Source organism: Dipodomys merriami, unplaced genomic scaffold, assembly GCF_024711535.1.
Source record: "Dipodomys merriami isolate MVZ:Mamm:240054 unplaced genomic scaffold, mDipMer1.0.p SCAF_184, whole genome shotgun sequence".
Lineage (NCBI taxonomy): Eukaryota > Metazoa > Chordata > Mammalia > Rodentia > Heteromyidae > Dipodomys > Dipodomys merriami.
In genome coordinates, this window is record NW_027203204.1 from 1,185,794 (window position 1) to 1,208,838 (window position 23,045).

Here is a 23,045-nt window from a genome sequence, read left to right on the forward strand (position 1 = left end):
GCCACCCTGCCGGGCTCCGGGTCCGGCGGGGCAGAGCGACGCAGGGTCTCGGGCCCGCGCAGGCGCTGTCGGCCGGAAGCGAGCGAACACCGCCCGTGAGGGCAGCAAGGCGCAGGGCACCGCGCTGACAACCAAGAGCGCTCACCTAGGCCGGGCGGGCGGGAGGGCGGAGACTAACCCGGAGTGGAGGCGGGGCGAGGAGAACGCGATGACGTCAGAGCACGTCGCCGCCGAACGGCTGGCGTCCCGGAAGCGGCGGAGGCGGAGGCGAAGGGGGCTCTGGGACCTGCAGATTCCGGCTAGCCCTGGGAGGAGGCGCCGCGTCGGGGCGGGGCGGGGCGGGCCCGGAGAGACGCTCTGGGGTGCAGGGGTCCTTCCGGTGCCCTCTGGCCGTCCCTGCCCCTCCTCTTTCCAAGCCAGTGTCCAGGTAGGTGGGGCCGCCACGCCCCCGGCCCCCGTGGAGGCCGATCTTGGGGGTAGCCTCTCTGGGCCTCCTTAGCCGTAGAGGCCTTTGCCAGTGCTGACCCGACCCTCCCGCTCTGGCATGTCCGGGTCCTTTCACCCTGGGTCGGCCCCTGGGGCTTGGGGTGCCCGGTGACCCTCTTTATCACCTCCCTCCTTAGGTTCTTTGCCTAGGACTGGTTTACGTTGCCGTTTGCTCAGGTTTTGTTCACCTCCCCTTCCCCCTCAGAAGCCACTTAGCGCTCAGAGAAGGACTTTGAAGTCAAGAAAGAACTTAATAAAGGTTCCCAGGACTACGGTAATAAAGATGCTCTAAGGGAGGTGGGAATGAGACTTCCGGAAGGAAGGTGGTGGTGGCCCTCAGGGGCCCACGAAGTTGCTGGGCGCTGAAGGAACTGGAGTGGGTTAGAGGCTGAGCAGGGCAGGAGACAGTAGTAGTCCCGGAGAGATGTAGTTTCTTATTCAACAAGCAGTTACTACTAAGCACAAACGGTGTACAATAACAGTAATGAATGGAAGCCCGCCAAAGTTAAAAGACCCGAAGAAAGCGAGGAGTTGTATTTTGGAGATATAAGGGTCATTAGGAAGAGTGCATAAAACTTCTGAAGCACTGGGAACTCCCAGTCCAGACTGGGGAGGTTGGCAGAGATTTCTCAGAGCAAGAGAGTGAGGTTTAAGGTGACACCTGAAGGAGGAGTGGGAATGAAAGATCTGGAGAGAAATATTCTAGGACCTCATTTCCCTTGAGATTGTTGGCTGCCTCCTTCCAGCAACTAAATGTGCCTGCACATTATGACTTTAAAGTCTTGATGGAAACAAGCATTGATTAGATGGGAGCCTGAAAAACAGGATTTGTGTGTGTGTGTGTGTGCATGCGCGCGCGTGTGTGTGCGTGGGTGTGTGCACACGTGCACACACGCATGTAGGTGTGTACTAGAACTTGAACTCAGAGCCTGGGTGCTGTCCCTTAGCTTTTCCACTTGAACCACAGCTCCACTTCTGGCTTTTGGGTGGTTAATTGGAGATACAGTTTCAGGAACTTTCCTACTCCAGCTAGTTTTGAACTGCAGTCCTCCGATCTCAGCCTCCTGAATAACTAGGATTAGAGGTGTGTATTTGAATAATTCACTTTACCCTGTTGAACTGCAGCAGAACCCTGTGAAATGAATTTTCCAGATGTAGGAACCCTGTCCACCTCACTGTTAGTGCCACATGCAGTAATTCAAGGGGGAATGTGTGGGGGACTGGAAGTACAGTACAAATATCAGGAATTATTATGGTTACAGGATGCAGACATCAGAGCGAGAGGGGAGTGGGCCAGAGGTGAGTCCCAGCGTGATGACTGAGGCTCTCCCAGAATCTCCACCTCCCCCTACCAAGACTGCAGCAGCCTTTGATCTTTTCAACTTGGTTTTGTCATACAAGAGGCTGGAGATCTACTTGGAACCTCTGAAGGATGCAGGTGATGGTGTTCGATATTTGCTCAGGTACAGTCTTTCTGGAGTACTCCTTGTCTGCTGGCCATCTAGCTCCCTGCTCCATAGTTGCTAGTCATCTAAGCAGTGGTTGAGCAGTCTGTTCTCACCCTAGCGATGGCCTGTTCTGGTGGGTCTATTTGACATCTAGATTTATCCAGGTCTGCCCTGTGTCCCAGCCCTAATCCAGGAGAGGCAAGAACTGGACACCGCCTGGTCTTTGATCAAGATTCTTCTTTGTGACAAGATAACTTCCTGTCTCAGGACTGTTAGGCTTGAACATTGGTTTTCTACAGCACATAACAGGCTTAATTTTTTCTCCTTCTTTTCCAACACTAATATAATACTAAAGTTAGATACAATTTTTTTTTTTTTGTCAGTCGTGGGGCTTGAACTCTGGGCCTGGGTGCTGTCCCTCAGCTCTTCAGCTCAAGGCGAGCACTCTACCACTTGAGCCACAGCGCCACTTCCGGTTTTCTGGTGGTTTATTGGAGATAGGAGTCTCACGGTCTCTCCTGCCCGTGCTGGCTTTGAACCTCGATCCTCAGATCTCAGCCTCCTGAGTAGCGAGGATTACAGGCGTGAGCCACCAGCGCCCGGCTGTTAGAATACAATTTTGAGCAAAAGTCAAATGCAAAATAATTATGAGGGCTGGGAAGGTGGCCAGTGGTAGAGCGCTAGCCTTGGGCTGGAGAGCTGAGCACAGCATCCAGGCCCAGAGTTCAAGCCCCATGACCAACAAAAATTATGAATGAGATGGTACTATTTTCATTAGTCATTTGGGATTATGAATCTCAGTTTTTTTTCTATTTTTCTGTAGCTTTCATCCTCCATAATTTTTTCTTTTCATTCAGCCTGCTTTATTTCTTAAAAAAAAATTAAAAGCCTTTGAAAGTACAGATATATGGCATCCTACTCTCTGAATACATCATTTGGTGCCTCTGAATAATGAATGACCTTTTCTTTCATCATCAAAGTTACTTTCTGTATAGTCAGTTCATAATCAGATTAGCTCAGTTTTCTCAAGATATCATGAATTGTTTTGATCAAATCAAGTTCTAATTTAGTGCCATGCAGCCTGGTTATGTCCTTTAAGTCTATTTCAGTCTAAACTAGTTTTGTTTCTTTTTTTGGGGGGGGTCCGGTCGTGGGGCCTGAACTCTGGGCCTGGGTGCTGTCCCTCAGCTCTTCAGCTCAAGGCTAGTGCTACCACTTGAGCCACAGCACCACTTCTGGCTTTTTTCTTTTTGCTTATGTGGTGCTGAGGAATCGAACCCAGGGCTTCATGCATGCAAAGCAAGGGCTCTACCACTGAGCCACCTTCCCAGCCCCGTCTAAACTAGTTTTGTTTCTTTTTTTTTTGGGGGGGGGTGTCCGGTCCTGGGGCCTGAACTCTGGGCCTGGGCGCTGTCCCTCAGCTCTTCAGCTCAAGGCTAGCGCTCTACCACTTGAGCCACAGCACCACTTCTGGCTTTTTTCTTTTTGCTTATGTGGTGCTGAGGAATCGAACCCAGGGCCTCATGCATGCAAGGCAAGCACTCTACCACTGAGCCACCTTCCCAGCCCTAGTTTTGTTTCTTGATAGTGGCAGGCTGAAGACTGAGAGTTCTTACTTAGATTTGAGTAAGAAGTTAGATTTAAAGGCTGGGCTACAAGTTTAAGATGAAATTTTTAGCCTGAGGTGGCTCAGGCCTTGTAATCTAGTTGCTCAACAAGCCAGCCCAAGCAGAAAAGTCCTAGTCACTTGATCTCCAATTAACTAGCTGGGGTCATGGCTCAAGCACTAGCTCTGAGCAAACAACTTGAGTGAATGAATGAGCAAGCTCTCGGTTCAAACTCTAGAAGAAAAATTAAAGGCTATTATCATTATTATTATTGGCAAAGGTTGATATTGTGTTACACAATATTAAAGAGTATTGTCCTAAAGAGTAGGACAACCTAAACTTTGAGCTTATTTAGGAGGGCTTTAGGGGTCAATGAATTCCACAAAACTGCATGTAAGTCTTTGTGTTCATTCGTATTTTATTTATAGGAAAAAGCTTTTAGTTTTAATTGATCCAACCCTAAAATGCTTGAGAAGACTAGTAGGCAGAGTGACTGGAATTTAGTTAGCTCAGAGGGTACCACTGAGTTTGGGTTCTTGCCTCAGACTGCAAATACTGGGCCTTTTTATTTTTTCCTCCCCTCTGGAGACAGGGTTGAGTTATGAAGCCTGGACTGCCTTTGAGTTTTGGGCCATTTATTATTAACTGACCAACACCCTGACTTTTTTCTTTTAGTCCTTTAATTTATGACAGTAACCCTAGAGATGAAGTAGTCAGTGTTTAGAGCCATGTTTCTTCTCTTGCCTTTGGGGTAAGGGGTAGATAAGAGGAGGGACTCTTGTCTTATTTTATAATCCCAGCAGCACCAGCTAGCTTAGAAACTTTCATTTTCCTCAGGGGATGGGAAGGGTTCCAGAGAGATGGGCTGTGCTCTTTGACACATACTTTGTCCTTTTGAGGCAAAGTACAGAAGTTAAATATATCATAACCTTCTTTTCCTCTGCTGGTTGGTAGTGCCGACAGCAGCCTCAGTCAAGTCAAGAGATTTCTATTTCATGGACTGAGAGATCAGATGGGTGGAGTGAGTCAGAACTGGGCTCTTCAAAGCCCCCTTCCTCTAGCCTGTGTTCTTGGATGCTGGCAGAAGGAGCACTGGTCCATGAAAGTGGCTGTCAGATTAGCTTGTGCTTTTGATTGTTCTTTTCTTAGTAAAGAGGATTTGACTTTGAAGAAGGACCTTAGCTAGTGCCTTGGCTATTAGATCTGAAGCCTGGAGCTGCAGTAAAAAAATTTAAGACTCTCTTCTATGATCAACTACTGTATTTATTTATTTATTGCCTGTCCTGGGGCTTGTGAACTCAGGGCTTGGGTACAGTCTCAGAGCTGCTTTTGCTCAAGGCTAGCACTCTACCACTTAAGCCACAGTGCCACTTGCAGCTTTTTCTATGTATGTGATACTGAGGAATCAAACCCAGGGCTTCATGCATGCTAGGCAAGCACTCTACCACATTCCCAGCCCTACTTTATTTTTTTGTGGGTCTCCTAGTACCAAATTGTAGGAAGACATGAGGTAGAGGGGAGGGGCCTTGGAAGGAAACGATATTCAGAGGTAGTGTGAAGTTTTTTCTCAACTAGGACTGCCTTTAGACCTAGATTTTAATTTGCTTTTACTCTGGTAGCAGTCACCAAGTGTTCTGTGGCTCAGTTAGAGTGGTACTGGTAGAGTATGTTGAACTTCAGGAGAAAGATAAAGAGAGGTTATTGGGTTGAAAGCCTCACATGAGCTAGTTAACCTCATTTAGTAATAAGAATTTCTCCAGTGAGAATACAAGAAAATGCATTTATATTCTGCATTGCTTGCCAGCAGTATGCCTGGTCTATTATTTGTTCTTTATTGGTTTCTGTGTTAAATGAATTATTGGGCAGTGTTGATATATTCTTACCGAATTGTAAAAAGAATAAAGGAAAATATTGAAGAAAAGTATCTGTCAGCCTTCCCTGTCAAAGAGAAGAGACCCTTACAAAGACACTAGTGAAGCAGTATTTTTTTTTTTTTGGGGGTCTGGTTGTGAGGCCTGAACTCTGGGCCTGGGCGCTGTCCCTCAGCTCTTCAGCTCAAGGCTAGCGCTCTACCACTTGAGCCACAGCACTACTTCCGGCTTTTTTTCTTTTTGCTTATGTGGTGCTGAGGAATCGAACCCAGGGCCTCATGCATGCAAGGCAAGCGCTCTACCACTGAGCCACCTTCCCAGCCCGTGAAGCAGTATTAAATGGGTTTCTTAATAGGTGTTTTATAAATTCTTCTGGGAGAAAGTTTTGTCACCCCAGGGCTAATGTGACCGGTTGGCTCCTCTCCTAGTCATCTAGCTGAGAGACAGGCCCTCTTTTCATTTTCCCTTGGTCCTCTGTGCCCAGGCCTCCTTGTCTCCAGTATGGCTTTCCTATCTGTGCTGCCTGGGCTCCCCTCCCAGCTGGAGGAGTGGCTGGTGATCCGGATCTCTGTGTTGCAGGTGGCAGACACCTATGTGCTCCTTGCTGACCTGCCTGGGCCTCAACATCTTGTTCCTCACTTTGAATGAAGGTAAGAAGGTTTCCAAGGGGTCAGTGTTTTGTGTTTTTTGTTTTATTTTTTGTCGGTTGTGGGGCTTGAACTCTGGGCCTGGGCGCTGTCCCTCAGCTTTTCAGCTCAAAGTGAACCCTCTACCACTTGAGCTACAGCGCCACTTCCTGTTTTGTGTTTTTTTGAGAATGAAGTGGAGGAACACTGAAATGTGGCAGTGTGTGAGGGGACCTTTCTCTGAGTGAGTTTCCCTCTGCTTGGCATCAGAACAGAGGCTCCAGAGGGATGATCCAGGTTGTTTGACCTTGGACAAGTTACTTAACCCACTGTTGAGACCTAAGTGTCCTTTTGTCTAAGGGGGATATCACTAGTGCTTTCCTCACAGGGTATTTATTTGTGAGGAATGAGAATGCATACTACATAGCTTCATAGCGGCTGTTACAGTTACTGTTCTCCCCTTCTTGACTGATGGCTGATTACTGATGACATTTTTGTTTGCTTTTCTAACTGATTCGGGGGTCCTTGGGGCCATCCCGTGGGATAAGGGTCCTAGGAAGTTGGGCTGAGGAGGGACTTCTTGCCATATGCATTCTTTTCTCTGGTTCTGCAAGTGAGTCTAGGGGGGCCAGCTGGGCAGCCACCAGCAGTGAGGAGAGGCACAAAGCCTAGAGGAAGGTGTGGACAGGTGGGTAAATATAGTGGCCCCGGATGGTGATCTCCTGGATCTACTGATAGTATTTTCTGTGACTCAACCCTTGCTTGGGTTGGAACCGCAGCTGGTTATAGAATTAGCCCTAGGAGAAATGAGGGAAGGGTCTGGGATAGGATGCTCTAAGGGGCTAGTCTTTATGTTTTTTCTTACTTTGTGTTCTATTTTTGTGACTCCTTTGTTTCTGGTGGAGGTAGTGTTTTAATTGGTTAAAAATAAACCCAGTTTGTGCAATATTTCATCTTTTTTTCTTTTTTGTGCTGGTCCTGAAGCTTGAACTTGGGGCCTAGGCATTATCCCTTAGCTTCTTTTGCTCTACCACTTAAGCCACAAGCTCCACTTCCAGCTTTTTGTTGATTAATTGGAGATAAGAGTCTCATAGAGCTAGATGTTGGAGGTTCATGCCTATAATCCTAGCTACTCTGGAGGCTGATATCTGAGGATCATGGTTTAAAGCCAGCTGGGGCAGGAAAATGTGTGAGACTCTGATCGCCAATAAACCACTCAGAAAACTGGAAGTGGCTCTGTGGTTCAAGTGGTAGAGTGCTAGCCTTGAGCTGAATAGCTCTGGGACTGTGCCCAGGCCCAGAATTCAAGCCCACAACCATTAAAAAAAAAAAAGAGTCTTATAGATTTTGCTGCCTGGGCTAGGTTCAAACCATGATCCTCAAATCTCAGCTTCCTGAGAAGCTAGGATTACAGGCATGAGCCACCGGTGCCTGGTTCATCTTTTTCTTAATCTCTCCTTTGATCAAAATTTGCCAGCATGATAGGTTTCTTTGAATATATTTCTGAAGTATGTCAGTTTTTGTGACAGAAATTTAACACACATTTATTAGTAGCCCGCTGCTCTCTTAGCTTCCTGTTGGGATACGAAGTGATACGGGAGACATTCCCTTTTTGAATTTCATCTCAGCCTCAGTATTTCTGAGGCCTGTGTCAGAAGGCACCTAAGAGCCAAAGGAAAGGCTTCCAGTCTGCCTTAATGGCCAGGGTACAGGCAGGAGTCACCTACTACATGCTGGCAGCATTTTTTTTTAATGTTTTAGAGATGAAGCTGGAACTCCCATCAGTGATCACATGGACAAAGTGCCAGCTCTTAACAGCTTCCATTAGCCAAAAGTGAACACATCCATAGTCTATGGTGTGGTGATAAAAATCTATGAGGAAAAACAAAACTGGCTTCAGGAGCCTGGTGGGTGGATGAAGTACTCTGTCTTCCCTGTAGGGTGATCAGGAAAGACCTCCTAGGGAGGGCCCTGGTGGAGGTGAGGGAGTGAGCATGTAGGTGGGCAGTTCCTGGGCCTTACTAAACTATATTACTTGCAGTGTTCTTAATTTCTTAGGTGCCTGGTACTCAGTGGGTGCCCTATTGATTTCTGTGCCTGCCTTGCTGGGCTACCTTCAGGAGGTTTGCCAGGCACAGCTGCCCGAATCTGAGCTGATGCGGAGGAAGTATCACAGTGTAAGACAAGAGGACCTGCAGAAAGTTCGTCTTTCTCGACCTGAGGCCGTGGCTGAGGTGAAAAGCTTGTGAGTATAAAGAGAGGCCTGGGAGGTGGGGAGACTAGAAATGACAGCAGCTGCTGCATAGTGCATTTGCATGTGCCAGACTTCATATTGGGTAAACCACAGATGCTACTCCATTTAATCTTCTGAACAGTTCTGGGTGGTGGTTGCTATCATCCCCACTTACAGCTGGCAAGTGAGCTGGAGGAGCCTCCAGGTTCAGCCAACTTCACAGCTTGCTCTTTCCCCTAGAAACACTAACATCTTCACTAAGCACTGTGCCTCCACATGTCACTACATGGGTTCAAATCGCAGCTCTTCCACTTATTTTGTAACATTGGGTAAGTTGCTTTGCTCCTCTGTGACTCAGGTCCCACGTCTGTCAACTAGGATGATAGGGCTTACTCAGAGGGTGAAGAATACTCCAGTGCTGGGTCTGCAGAATGTGTTTAGTATGTATTATGTTTAGATGTACTATGGAGAAATTCCTAAACATGACAGAGCTGATACTTTGAGGAAGCAGCTGAAGGAAGCTGAACAAAATTAATTGTTCAGCTTAGGTGGCAGCTGGACTTTTCTGTGTAGGATTTTGATATACCACAAGAGTGGCACAAGTTAGAAATAAATGTATAGCTGGGCCTGCCCAGCAATGGGGCCAGGTATCTGTTGTTGTTGCTTCTTCCTTCCTTCCTTCCTTCCTTCCTTCCTTCCTTCCTTCCTTCCTTCCTTCCTTCCTTCCTTCCTTCCTTCCTCCCTCCCTCCCCCCCCCCACCCCCTTTCTTTCTTTGGTCCGGTTGTGGAGCCTGAACTCTGGGCCTGGGCGCTGTCCCTCAGCTCTTCAGCTCAAGGCTAGCATGCTACCACTTGAGCCATAGCACCACTTCCGGTTTTTTTTTTTCCTGCTTATGTGGTGCTGAGGAATTGAACCCAGGGCCTCATGCATTGCAAGGCAAGCGCTCTACCACTGAGGCACCTTCTCAGCCCTCTTTCTTTCTTTCTTTCTTTCTTTCTTTCTTTCTTTCTTTCTTTCTTTCTTTCTTTCTTTCTTTCTTTCTTTCTTTCTTTCTGGCCTGGCTTTCTTTCTTTCTTTCTTTCTTTCTTTCTTTCTTTCTTTCTTTCTTTCTGGCCTGGCTTTCTTTCTTTCTTTCTTTCTTTCTTTCTTTCTTTCTTTCTTTCTTTCTTTCTTTCTTTCTTTCTTTCTTTCTCTCTCTCTCTCTCTCTCTCTCTTCTCTTTCTCTTTCTTTCTTTCTTTCTTTCTTTCTTTCTTTCTTTCTTTCTTTCTTTCTTTCTTTCTTTCTTTCTTTCTTTCTTTCTTTCTTTCTTTCTTTCTTTCTTTCTTTCTTTCTTTCTTTCTTTCTTTCTTTCTTTCTTTCTTGCCTGGCACTGTCCCTAAGCAATTTTTGCTCAAGGCTAGCATTCTGCCACTTGAGCCATAGTGCCACTCTGGCCTTTTTTGTGATTTAATTTGAGATAAGAATCTCATGGGCTGGCTTTGAACCATGATCTTCAGATCTTAGCCTCTTGAGTAGCTACGATTACAGTCATAGAACCACCACTGGCTCCAGTGTTTGTTTCTTTTTTACTGGAAATAATTTTAAACCTAGAGAAGAGGTGCATAAATGACACAAACAGGCCCCATAGGTCCTGGGACTATTGTTAACTTTTACCGTAATGGTTCCTGAGATCTCACTGCATTTCCCCCCCTTACCCCCAAACTGTTTGAAAGTAAGTTGCAAAAATAGGGGCTGGGAAGGTGGCTCAGTGGTAGAGTGCTTGGGTTCTATTCCTAGCACCACAGAAGCAGAAAAAGCTGGAAGTGGCGCTGTGGCTCAAGTGGTAGAGTGTTAGCCTTGAGCTGAAGAGCTGAGGGACAGTGCCCAGGCCCAGGGTTTAGGCCCTATGACTGGAGGGGGGGGAAAGAAAGAAAGAAAGTTGTAAATATCATGTATGTTTATCCCAAATATTTCAACGTGTATTTGTAAGAATAGGACTTCCTCTTACATATCTGTAGCACTGTAACTAGAAAGGAAATTCAATACTACAACATTACCATGAGTCATCTACTATATGAATCATAACCATAATTTGCCAGTTGTTTTAGTAAACTTCCTATCAGTTTCCCCTGATCCAGGATACAATCTAAGATCATACGTTATATTGAGAGAGAGAGAGAGAGAGAGAGAGAGAGAGAGAGAGAGAGAGAGAGAGAGAGAGAGAGAGAGAGAGAGAGTGTGTGTGTGTGTGTGTGTGTGTGTGTGTGTGTGTGTGTGTGTGTGTTATATGTATGTACTGGTTCTGGGGCTTAAATTCATGGCCTATACATTGTTCCTAAGCTTTTTCACTCAAGGCTGGAGCTCTAAATTCATGGCCTATACATTGTTCCTGAGCTTTTTCACTCAAGGCTGGAGCTCTACCACTTGAACCATAACTTCACTTCTGCCTATTTGGTGGTTAATTGGAGAGTCTCACAGACTTTCCTGCCCTGGCTGGCTTTGAACTTCAGTCCTTAGATCTCAGCATCCTGTGTAGCTAGGATTATAGGCGTGAGCTACACTGGTGCCCAACCAGAAAGGAAATTTAATACAACATTAGCATGAGTCATCTACTATATGGATTATAAACATAATTTGCCAGTTCCGTTAGTAAATATCTTCTTACCAATTTCCGTGACCCATCATATATTACATTATGTTGAGGGTTTTCTTTTTTGTGTTTTTGTTTTTGTGGTGCTGGTTCTGGGACTTGAATTCAGGGCCTAGACATTGTCCCTGAGCTTTTTCACTCAAGGCTGGAGCTCCACCACTTGAACCACCACAGCTTCACTCCTGCCTATTTGGTGGTTAATTGGAGGTAAGAGTCTCACAGACTTTCCTGCCCTGATGGCTTTGAACCTCGATCCTCAGATCTCAGTCTCCTGAGTAGCTAGGATTACAGGTGTAAGCCACCAGCACCAGGCTTACATTGAAGTTTTTTTTTTTGTGCTGATGGGGATCAAATCCAAAGCTTTGCATGTGGGGCAAATGTTCTATTATGGAGCTGCACAGAGCTCACATTCCGCTTTTCTGCTTGTCTCCTGTAACTTAGAGCCTCAGTCTTTGTGCCTCTTGATTTTGAGTACTTAAATACGACCAGCTTTTTCTTTTATAGGAGCCCCCTCAGTTTGGATAAGTTGGCTCCTCTTGGTTAGACTCAGATTATGCATCTTCGACAGGACCATGGCAAGGAATGTGGACGTTCATGTTGGTAGCCCATAATGTCAGGGAATGTTAACTGTGTCCGTTTGTGTACAGCTTCCCACTGTGCATCATCCTCTCCTTCCATTGTTAGTAATCTGAAGGGAGATACTGTGAGCCTCATCAAACATACACCCACTGTTTTAAAACCACTCATGGTCTTTCCTTAATCACTTTATTACTGTGATGGTTGGAGAGATGATTTTCTGATTACCATTCTGTCTATATTAGTATGAGCTCATATTATCAGTATGAGCTCTTAGATTTTTATTTGATTCTGTGGGTTGTAATCTATTGCCTTCATTTGTTTTCATCTCAAATTGTTCTAGATTTGGCTAGTGGGACCACTTTAGAGTTGCTTTTTGTGTCTCCATCATTTCCCAGTGCTTCTGTTATGGTACAACAGGATGTTTGCGTTCATCTTTTACCTCCCCTGCTTCAGCTCTGAAGCAGACATTTTTCCAAGGAGCCTGGATAGATAGATAGACTGGATCTGGGTGCCAGATGTGCTCATGCTTCTGGGGTTTATCTCTGTTAACAGAACTCCCCAGGTGGTCGACCTTACATCTTAGGTGAGCAGACATTGATCTGCCATTTATCCTCCTGGTGCCATGTACCCACAGTGCTGTGTACCTGTGGGGTGGGTCTTCGGTTACTCACTTGACATATGAGGGAACTTCAGCAGTGGGACACTTAGGTAGCTTGGCTGACATCCATAGTTAGCAAGAACAGAAGCTCTGAACTGGTTCCCCCATAGGAAGGGATCAAGAATGGGATGGAACAATACCTGGGCCAGCTTGGGAAGACCCTCTTACCCCCCACTCTTGAGATTCAGGCAGTGCATTCAAGGAGGTGGAATACCTACTTCTGCCTGTGGTCCCAGGCTCTGCCTCCACAGACTTTCATCCTGCCCAGTGAGTGGGCGGGGCAAAGCCTGCCCACTCATAGGAGCCCCTGTGTCTGCAGCTTGATCCAGCTGGAGGCCTTCTTGACTCGCCTGTGCTGCACCTGTGAAGCTGCCTACCGTGTGCTGCACTGGGAAAACCCTGTGGTATCCTCTCGGTGAGTGGCCCCTCCCCTTCCCCACCTCCACTTCCCTGTTGGAATTGGCAGCTTGAAGCCCTCCCCTGCCAAGCAATGGCAGCTATCTTGAAATGGCTTGAAAGGTAGGTCCCCTCCTACCTCGGAGGGAAGAGCGTCCTATGCTATGTGTATAGATCTGCAGGGGTACTGTTGAGCTCTAATTTGTTGCTATTGTTTAGATGCTTTAAAAAAAGTATAGCAAAAGTACTTTAATAATAGACAAATCACTCACCATGTAATCTACCACTTTGAATATAGCAGTTCATCTCATGTTCAGCCTTCTTCTATAGTTGGTCATAGGTATATACTTTATAGATGCATAGCTTCATAGTGTTTTGAGACTTCCCTCCCTCATTTTCTCCCTTCCACTGGAATGAATATGTTTGAAGCTCTACATAGGAATAATAACTATAATTAACTTATTCAGTCCTCACTTTGTGTCAGATACTGTATCTTAGTCTTCATAGTAATCCCATGAGGTAGATGCTGTTGTAATCCCCTTTTATGGGTGGAGGAAGTTAAGTAATACTCAGAGTGCAGGACGTGTGCAAAGAGAAATAGCAGAGCTAGAATCGCATTCCAGGCTGTCTGTAGACGTCAGAGTCTCGTTCCTGAGTGTGATAACAGTTGATCCATTCATGTGCCCTAGCCTCAGACACCAACATAGTCTCACCAGTTAGTTGTCAGTTGTTAGAAACCAGTGACTTGTTGATACTTCAAAGTCCTTTCTCATCATGATTTTTATACTGGTTTGATGTGTAGTAAAAAAAAAAAAAGTTTGCATATAAAAAAGCAGTATAAGCCGGGCGCTGGTGGCTCACGCCTGTAATCCTAGCTACTCAGGAGGCTGAGATCTGAGGATCGCGGTTCAAAGCCAGCCCGGGCAGGAGAGACTGTGAGACTCCTATCTCCAATAAACCACCAGAAAACCGGAAGTGGCGCTGTAGCTCAAGTGGTAGAGCGCTCGCCTTGAGCTGAAGAGCTGAGGGACAGCGCCCAGGCCCAGAGTTCAAGCCCCACGGCTGACAATAAAAAAAAAAAAAAAAAAGCAGTATAAAAAAAAAAGTTTAAAGCCGGGCGCTGGTGGCTCACACCCATAATACTGGCTACTCAGGAGGCTGAGATCTGAGGATCACAGTTCAAAGCCAGCCCAGGCAGGAAACTCTGTGAGACTCTTATCTCCAATAAACCACTAGAAAACCAGAAATGGTGCTGTGGCTCAAGCAGTAGGGCACTCGGGACAGTGCCCAAGCCCAGAGTTCAAGCCCCATGACTGACAAAAAAAAAAAAGTTTATCCAGGTGCTGGTGGTTCATGCTTGTAATCCTAGCTACTCAGGAGGCTGAGATCTGAGGATCATGGTTCAAAGCCAGCCCCTGCATGAAAGTCTATGAGTCTCTGATTAACCACTAGAAATCCAGAAGTGTCACTCAGCACCCAAGCCCAGCGTTCAAGCCCCACAGCCAAAAAAAAAGAAAAAAGAAATCTGTTTCTCACCTATATCCCTATGTGAGTGTGCTTAGTCTAAACCTGTTTCCTTCTGATTTTGTGAATTTCTTTTGATCTTCCAGGTTCTATGGGGCTCTTCTGGGCACAATTTGTATGCTGTATCTGCTGCCTCTCTGCTGGGTCCTTGCCCTTTTAAACAGTACACTGTTTCTGGGGAATGTGGAGTTCTTCCGAGGTAAGCCCTAGAGAGCCTGACATTTGGGGCACAGACTGGCCAGCAGCGGTTTCTCTGTAGTTCTTTGCCTGTTACTATCCTTTCCACAAGGGGGCAGCACCACACTGGGGTCCTCTGGAGGACCCTAGATCCCTGAGGATGACATCTCTCCAGGGAGGCTGCCATGTGCAGTCCTCTTTCTTTCTAAAGCAGATGAATCATTGCTTCCTGAGATTGGTAGCTTCTGGGAGATGGAGCAGTGTTTTCCCAAAATTCTGCCTGTCCCCTGGGTAGCAGCCACCTGGAGTTGCTGCTACATCTCTGTGTGATTACAGTCTGCTGTCTGGCTTTTAAAGTGCTGAGACAGTCTTGTTACTTGAATGACTGTTACATTTGTTTTCCACCCTCTGCTGGGGTAATAATCACAGAAGCTGCAACTTAGGGCACACCTACCATACTGAATCTTTAGTGGTCTGGGTTAAGTGGTGATGCCTGTGTTGCTCATGAGGCTTAGGTTGGGTGACTTGCCCAGTTAGGAAGGCAGCTCTGTCAGTAGCAGTGGGTGGGGCACTTGGTGGAAGTTGCCACCCCCAGAGTACTACTTACTCTGTCTTGTATCTACCTCCTACCCTGTTCTCCTTGCTCTGGGTAGTGGTGTCTGAGTATAGGACATCTCTGCGGCGGCGGATGAACCCCAAGCAGCAACAACGAGTCTTTGAGAGCCCACTACTGCCAGATGTTGGGGAGAAAGGTACTCTTCTGGATAGCACGCCTGCCCCCACTCCCACGGAGGTGAGTACTCCTTGGTCATCACAAGAGCTGCTGAGAGCAGATGGGGGTCCTCCTTCTAGCAGCTTGCTTATATAGTACATAGTTCCAGGACTGGCCTCTGATGTGATTTCTGCTCCTTCCTGGGCCTGATCTCTGGTGTGCTTAATAATAAGCATAATAAAAATAACTGCCCTGCACTTTATTGAGTACCTACTATGTCAGATTCTGTTCTAAGTGCCTTATAGAGATTCCTGCAAGGAAGGTAAGTTGTGTCTGAGAGTAGCAGAAGAAAAGGCTGAGCCACAGAGTGGTTGCCTAAGGCATCATTGCTAGTGAGTGGTGCCACTGGGTCTTAGTCCAGGCCCTATGGTTCAGAGCTATACTCTCAGCCACTGAGGACCAGCTGTGATCTTGTGCCCATCTTCCTGCCCTGAAGGGTTAGAGGTTGTTTTCTTTCCCATGACTCACTACTTTTTGAAATGGTGCCATTTCCTCTGGGGTAGGAACCTGAATGCTGGCTCAGGGAAGATGGCCCTCTACTGGACAGCCATCATCCTTCCTGTATGTGACTGAGACTCTCTTTCTAGGACCTCACACCAGGCAGTGTGGAGGAGGCTGAGGAGGCTGAACCAGATGAGGAGTTCAAAGATGCAATAGAGGTGTGTGGCCCTTCCCCAGCATGCTGTATGACCTGGGTGTTCCTGGAGCTGAGGGTTTTATTTTTCAATATTCACATGAGAAACTAAAACTTATATGAGCGAGAGCTTATAGGTTGAAATGGGGCTACTGACCCCTCGATCCCTGCTCTGTGGCCCATCTAGTCATCTGTTTTGGGTTCCTAGGGCAGGGGTGGCTTTTCAGGTGTTGTAGAAACTCCACTGGGGGCTTGTAATTTCTCTCTTTGGTGGCAGGTGTCGGGAGGGCAGGTTGGAGGGCAGGCTGAAGGAGGGCTTCACTGTGCCTCTGCTACTCTGCGTTCTGCAGAGGGAATTCCTCACTGTTCTTTTCAGAGGTTGGAGAAAGTGCATTGCATGGTTAAGTTTGAGGTCAGGGGAAGTTCAACAGTTGTCTTGGTTTTAGGACAGTGGTTTGAACTAGTGTTTTGCATGCGTGTCTTATTTGGCTTAAAAACTTTTAAAATTGTTTTTTTGAGCTGATGTTTAAAAATGATGAGATTTTATTTAGAACTCTAGGAGTAGCCCTGAGGCCACTGTCTCCTTTAGACAAATCCTGTATTACAGTTAGTGGCCATTGCTATTTATTGTCATCTTTGCTTTTTTGTAGGGGAGGCAGTGCTGGCATTTGAACTTAGGGACTTGGCTTGCTTGGCAGGTGTCCTACTGCTTGAGCCATGCCCCCAGCCCTTTTTGATTTTGTTACTTTTTCAGATAGGATCTTACGCTTTTTTGTCATATGATCTTCCTACTTATGCCTCCCTTGTAACTGGCATTCTGCCTGCCTTTTTGCTAACTTCTTTTTTTGTTAGTTGTGGGGCTTGAACACTGGCCCTGGGCGCTGTCCCTCAGCTCTTCAGCTCAACGTGAGCACTCTACCACTTGTGCAAACAGTGCCACTTCCGGTTTTCTTGTGGTTTATTGGAGATAAGAGTTTCATGGACTTTCCTGCCTGGGCTAGCTTTGAACTGTGATCCTCAGATCTCAGCCTCCTTAGTAGCTAGATTATAGGCGTGAGCCACTGGTGCCTGGCTTTTTGCTAACTTTTTTGCCTAGGCTATCTTCAAACTGTGATCCTCTTGATCTCTACTTTCTGAATATCTGTGATTATAGATGTGAGCCATTTCACCTGTTCCTTGTTTTTCTTAGAGTAGGAAATAATTTCTCTTTATGTTTCTCTTTTTTTTTTATTTTTTCAACTTTAAAAAAAATACTTTTTATTTAGAAATAGTGTAGAGAGGGGTTACAGTTAGATGAGTAAGGTAATGAGTACATTTCCTATCGAGCATTATTCTTCCTCCTCTGTTTTTTCCCTATCTTTATGTCTCTTTATAAACTGGACATTGAGATCTAAGCAGTGGGGGTCTCTGGAATTTTCACCAATCGTTCACTCTTTAATCAGCCCAGTCTCTGCTGACATTTGAATTTTGACTACTGTAAGATTTTCTCCAAGTCTTGGTAATGATTAGAAGTATGGACCTGGGGAGGATGGAGATACAGAGCATGATTTTCAAGCAGTTTTGTTCTTGACTCACAGTAAGGAATACCTTTTGCATCTTGATGCAGTTCACATGTATGTTTGTGAAATAGGTATTACATAAGTTAGACAAGTGTCCCGAAGACACTGTTAAGGCTATGTTCTTTCTGTTAGAATGCCCCATGTGAAAAGCGTAGTTCACAGCTTATTTCAAGCTTCTTCAGTGCTGACTCAGTCAGGGGAGGGCATCTGTTAACCTCGCTGTGTGTGTGGGAGGTGCTCAGAACTCAGGAGTAGCTTGGAGGCCCCCCTTTTGGTCCTCCTTGCCCTGCTATCTCTGTCTCTGTTTTCTCTCCTCTCCCCTGCACCTTGGGAGGCAGGAGACCCACTTGGTGGTTCTGGTAAGTAGGAGCACTGGTAAGTAGGGCTGGGCTGGGCTGGGGGAGGGTGGCGGATCTGGCTATGCTGATGGGGTTGGCTGTGTCCAGGTGCCTCTGCTCCTGGGCCTTGTCAAGAGGTGGGAGGGACTGACTGGAAGGAGCTGTTTCCACAGGAGGATGATGAGGGTGCCCCCTGCCCAGCAGAGGATGAGCTGTCCCTGCAAGACAATGGGTTCCTGAGTAAGAATGAGGTACTGCGCAGCAAGGTGTCCCGGCTCACAGAGCGGCTCCGCAAGCGTTACCCTACCAACAACTTCGGTATGGAGTAGGTTAGGGTGTCTAGGAAGGAATGTGGAGGTGGGGGCGGAGGGGATGTTGGCTATACACAGGGTCAGAGTGTTGGAATTATGAATTCTAATTGTGACTAGAGCAAGTGTCCATGGGATCTTGGAATGTTAGCATGTGTCCAGTGGAACTGCTGAAGACGCTTGTGTGGGTTTCTTGTCCTTCTCCTCTTCTTGAACACTAGCTCTCAGGAAGTTGGCCTGATGGCCTCTGGGAGCCACTGTGTCCAGACCATGTGTGGCTCTGGTCCTTGCATCTTCCCTTTTCATTCTAGATTGCCTGCATCCTGCACCCTGCTGAATGTCCTCAGGCTCTGTGAGCTCCCCATCATTTGGGGGTTAGGATTTTTTTTTTTTTTTTGGTCAGTCGTGGGGCTTGAACTCACAGCCTGAGAGCTGTCCCTGAGCTCTTTTGCTCAAGGCTAGTGCTCTATCACTTTAAGCCACAGCTCCACTTCTGGTTTTCTGGTGGTTAATTGGAGATAAGAGTCTCACAGACTTTCCTGCCCGGGCTGGCTTTGAACCGTGATCCTCACATCTCAGCCTCCTGAGTAGTTAGGATTACAGACGTGAGCCACTGGCATCTGGCTGTGGTTAAGATTTTTAAAACATGAACCTTGGTGGAACCATAACAAGGCTATTGCATTCTACAGCTTCTGTCTAGACTCCTAGTGGGGAGGGCCCTACTTTGTCTTGGGGGCCACATGATCGTTGCCCAGGCAGGCCTCATGGGGGCCATAGCTTCTTTTGCTGTCTTTGTGGCCTCATCACAATGGGAGTCAGGATGGGAGAGTCTAGGCCTTTGCTGAGAAGCCTGGCAGAAAGAGCACGTAGGAGTTAGGAGCAGGGCTGCTCTCCCCAATTGCCTGTCTGAACTGGTGTCAGCCCCTAGAGCCCTCCTGGGGCCCAGGCCTGTGTGTGGGTACTGGCTGCTGTTGGGTGCTTGGTTCTGGCTTTCCATCCAGTTTGGAGGTACTCTTGGACGTAAGCCCTAGTATCAGTCTTGCTTCTTTCCTTGACCTGTTGCCCTATCCTCTTGCTCTGGGAGGCAGAGATAGGCTGCCTTCCTCAATGCTCAGTGGAGCAGACAGTTTCCTGTACCACCAAGCATGCATGGGCTCAGCTCTTCTCTATTTCCTCTACCTGAACCACAAGCTGATCAAAAGCACTCTTACTATTAGTACCTAGCCTCAATACTCTAGTACCTCTAGTACCTTCTTGCTCTAGGTAGTCTTCCTTTCCTTGATCCCAGGAAAACTCCTTTAGCAAGAGCTCCAATTCCTTCTTCCTTCCAGACAGACGAAGGCACTGCATGGAGATGTTAATACAGATTGGGGTCATTGTGTGAAAAAGAGAGGCCTGTTTCTATTCCTGGCCAACCTGTGATCTGAGCAGATCATAGCAGGTCTTGGACCCCATGGCCCAGAAACCTTCTTCCCCATCCTTCATCTCTTCCTTATACCTCTCTCACCTCCCTAAACCATTTCCTAAGCTGCCATGGCCTACTGCCCGAAGCTTTGTCATCTTGTCGTTGATGGTGCTACTCACAGTGTGTGAGCAGTCTTCTCTTTGCCTCTTTGGAAAGTGCCCGGTTCTAAGCTTCTCATTTTGAATCTTGTAGTGGCAGAGAGCAGGTATGTGTATTTTCAGGAGGCATTTCTGTCCCTCTCTACAGGCAGTGTATGTAAGGAGAACTCAAAGGGGTCATGTCAGGCAGGCTTCACCGGGAATTTGGAGGTTAGATCCTTGCCAGTTTGGCTGGATTCCTGGAGCAGATTCTCAAGATGTTCTTTCATTTCTCTTGTGCCTATGAGTGGGGCTGCTTGCCTCTGGGAGGGTGCAAAGACCAGAGCTGTACTGGCCTAGAGACAGTGGTTCGCAGGGGCCATCATGCTCCCATGTTCCCAGCCAGGGAATGGGCTGGTGTGGGCTGGTGTCCTGAGTGCCCATTTATGAGAATCAAGAGCAGAGAGGTAGCCGGGCGCTGGTGGCTCACGCCTGTAATCCTAGCTACTCAGGAGGCTGAGATCTGAGGATCGCGGTTCAAAGCCAGCCCGGGCAGGAGAGACCGTGAGACTCCTATCTCCAATAAACCACCAGAAAACTGGAAGTGGTGCTGTAGCTCAAGTGGTAGAGCGCTCGCCTTGAGCTGAAGAGCTGAGGGACAGCGCCCAGGCCCAGAGTTCAAGCCCCACGACTGACAAAAAAAAAAAAAAAAAAGAGCAGAGAGGTGAGTGTTTGGGGCTGGGTCAAAACTGAGCTGTTGTCTCTGTTTCTCAGGGAACTGTACAGGCTGCTCTGCCACCTTCTCAGTGTTGAAGAAGAGGGTAAGTTTCAGGTGGTTTTCTGGGAGCTGTGTGCTTGTGATGGGTTCTGTGGGAGTTGAGGGGATCATTGAAGAAGTCTGACTGCTTGGGTCTCAGAGGCCTGGTGTCTGAAGTTTGCTTTCACCAGCCTTCAGTCAGTCAGGGGTGTTCAGTCAGTCCAGTCTCCCTTGTGCCTCACTGGGACACTTCTCCAATCTGTCTCCTTGGGGAGGATTGGTTGGTGAAGGGAAGTGCTTGAAGTTCCAGGTGCCTGAGGATGGCAGCTCCATCTGGCACTGACTTTGGTTCTTGTCTGCAGCGGAGCTGCAGTAACTGCGGGAACAGCTTTTGCTCTCGATGCTGCTCCTTCAAGGTGCCCAAGTCCTCCATGGGGGCCACAGGTGAGTGGTGCAGGGGTGGGTCAGGGTAGGGAGCTGATACCAGCTTTCTGCCCCTGAAGGGGAGGCCGCATTGTCGGAAAGGAGTGAAGACATCCTTTTCCAACATCTGTGGGAACATCTCGTCCATCCTACTTAATCAAAACCTGGAAACATTTGATTCATGCGAAGAGTAGATATAATGAACCTGGGAATTGTGACACAAGGTAGCAGAATGAACACCTGTGACAGCTTCCATAGGAAACAACACATAACAATAGCACCCCTCTCAGGCTCCCCTCTACCTTTGGCAGAGACAGCCACCATGGTAACATTTCTAACTGAATAAAAACCATTTTCTTTTATGAAAACTGTACAAATGTGTTGTAAATGAAACATCCTCCTTTTTTCTCACTGTATGTGAATGCCTAGGGATCTGTATAACCTATCATGGCCCCAAGTATCTCATGGACTTTTCTGCCCTAGCTGTAACCTCAATCCTCCTAATCTTGTTCTCCAAATAGCTAGGATAACAGGTGCTGAGCTACCAGCACCTCTGACACACAGTCTTGAAAAATGTGATGTTTTGCTTACTACCTTGTGGTATGTTAGTGTTAGACTAACTTTCCCCCCCCCCCTTATTCATTAACTACAAAATTTAGAAAGTATACTGAAGAAGGAAGGGAAAAATAATCCTGTAATCTTACCACCCAGAGATAACCTCTGTTAAAACGTTTTAGGAACATTTTCTCTGGTATTGTATTGTGAAGACATTTTTACGTGTTTAGTTGGTGCCAAAAGATTTTTTAATGCTCAGAACACCTGGAGACGCCTAGTGTTGGCATCACCCGAGTTCCCAGATCCCCAGGAAGGAGGTGTGTCTGAGGCCAGCAGCAAGCTGGGTCAGGGAGGGTTTGGGCTGGGCGGTGGGTGGTCCGTCTGGGGCTCTGCGGGGGAGGTTCTAGTACTTGAAAGGGGACAAAGAAGTGTCTCACCAAGTTCTTCTTCCTTTCCAGCCCCTGAAGCCCAGAGAGAGACTGTGTTTGTGTGTGCCTCATGCAACCAGACCTTGAGCAAGTGACACAAGAGGCCAGGCTCCAAGAGGCAGCAGTCCTGGGGCCCCAGTAGATCCCCACTCTCTCCACCCCTGGCCCCTGTGGCGTGTGCTGGGCGAGTGTGGCCTGAGTGCTAGGTAGGATTCCCTGTCTGTCTCCTGCTGTCTCCAGCTTTGCTGGAGCAATGCTGTGCTCAAATCCCAGGGAGCCCTGGCTGTTTGCCCTGCCCTGTCCAGGGCCGCATGGGTTCAGGGACAGCCAGGGAGTGTCCACTAGAGGGCAGCAGAGAGCTAGGACTGCTCTCAGCTAGGCTTCTATGGTCAGGGCTAGTCTGACCAGGCTTGGGGATTCCATGAGACCTGAAATTGGGGAAAGTTCTTTCCTGGGGGTATTGGGCTGGTCCCTCCACCTCAGGGAGCCTGTACAAGTGCTTGCAGCACTACACCCCAGCTCTGTGGTTTGAATGTTCTTCCTCCAGGTACCAGCATCTGACTAGTTTCCCATTAGTGTGGACAGGCCTAACAAGACCAGTAGCAGGGCTGAAGTTTCCAGATTCCCCAGAGGAGTAGTGTTCAGGGGGCTGGTCCGGACCTTCAGTGTAAGGTGAGAACAGTATCACAAAGCCCCATCAGGCAGAGACCTTAGCTTATAAATCTCAGCTTACTTAATGCTGAGATGTCCTCAGCCCTGCTGGAGTGGCTGTAGGGTACTTGGATCACTCCTGTTCCTCTTGCCCTGAGGCTGGGGCACCCCTTCCCTGGCCTAGCACCACATATCCCTTTCCCAGCCCTTGTCCCATGGAATGTGAGGCCTGGTGAGCGGAGCGGAGGTCCTGAAACCCTTGACTTTTGAGGTCCTGGAAAGTGTGGGATCTTGCTGAGCTGGGCCTTAGATTCCTAGGCCATTTGCTGGAGGGCAGGCTCAGTTATGGGAGAGGGCCTCTTGGCCAGTTTTCTGTTCCTGTTGTTCTGTGGGGTCCATTATCTCAGCCTAAGCCCTTTAGCTGGCTCTGCCCTCTCTCCCCTGCCCCCAGCTGCCCTGCCTTTTCAATGTATTTATTTATTTATTTTATGGTTCCTGGGAACATGCAGCACAAGGCGTGTGGTGGGGAGGAAGAGGGGCTCCTCCTGCCTGGAACTCTCTCGTGCATCATGGGCTGCCTGGGGCCCGCATCCACAGTGGCAGGGAGAGGGAGGGAAGGTTGGCAGACAGGGTCCCTCTCAGTCCAGCTTCCTGCCAAGCCACACGTGAGGTGAAGTGCGGGCCTGGCAACCAGGTGCCATTCTGTGGGGAGCCAGGCAGGCTTAGTATCCCCTTTGTCCTGGTGGGAGATGAGAGTTAAGTGCTCTGTGCTTGTTTACATTGGAGAACAGTGGAAAGGATCTGTGTATGTGGAGAATTGTCAATAAAAGGCCTCAAGCTTC

General features: G+C 47.6%; 1 protein-coding gene across 5 annotated transcripts; it reads left to right on the top strand.

Moving 5' to 3' along the window:
- The first annotated feature begins 207 nt into the window (after positions 1-207).
- Positions 208-23,045, top strand: LOC138830135 (protrudin-like). 5 transcript variants are annotated; one of them, XR_011372875.1, is made up of 14 exons: positions 208-427; positions 1,749-1,949; positions 5,992-6,062; positions 8,097-8,283; positions 12,459-12,554; positions 14,146-14,258; positions 14,890-15,029; positions 15,596-15,667; positions 17,540-17,560; positions 17,713-17,857; positions 20,164-20,210; positions 20,509-20,562; positions 20,650-21,441; positions 21,583-23,045. XR_011372875.1 is itself a non-coding variant. In XM_070026550.1 (13 exons), exons 2-13 carry the CDS (start codon positions 1,750-1,752, stop codon positions 21,645-21,647), a joined length of 1,239 nt encoding a protein of 412 aa, XP_069882651.1. In that variant the 5' UTR covers positions 214-427; position 1,749; the 3' UTR covers positions 21,648-23,045. The 5 variants fall into 5 exon arrangements, 2 of the variants coding, with proteins under 2 accessions (XP_069882651.1, XP_069882652.1); XR_011372877.1 differs by having other exon boundaries at positions 1,749-1,785; XR_011372876.1 differs by lacking the exon at positions 17,540-17,560 and having other exon boundaries at positions 209-427.

Bases quoted from the DNA above. Each gene is read 5' to 3' on its own strand.
- LOC138830135 (XM_070026550.1), top strand. From the start codon at position 1,750: ATGCAGACATCAGAGCGAGAGGGGAGTGGGCCAGAGGTGAGTCCCAGC. The intron at 6,063-8,096 runs GTAAGAAGGTTT...TTAATTTCTTAG, and splicing joins GTTCCTCACTTTGAATGAAG to GTGCCTGGTACTCAGTGGGT. The intron at 20,591-21,582 runs GTGAGTGGTGCA...CTTCCTTTCCAG, and splicing joins GTCCTCCATGGGGGCCACAG to CCCCTGAAGCCCAGAGAGAG.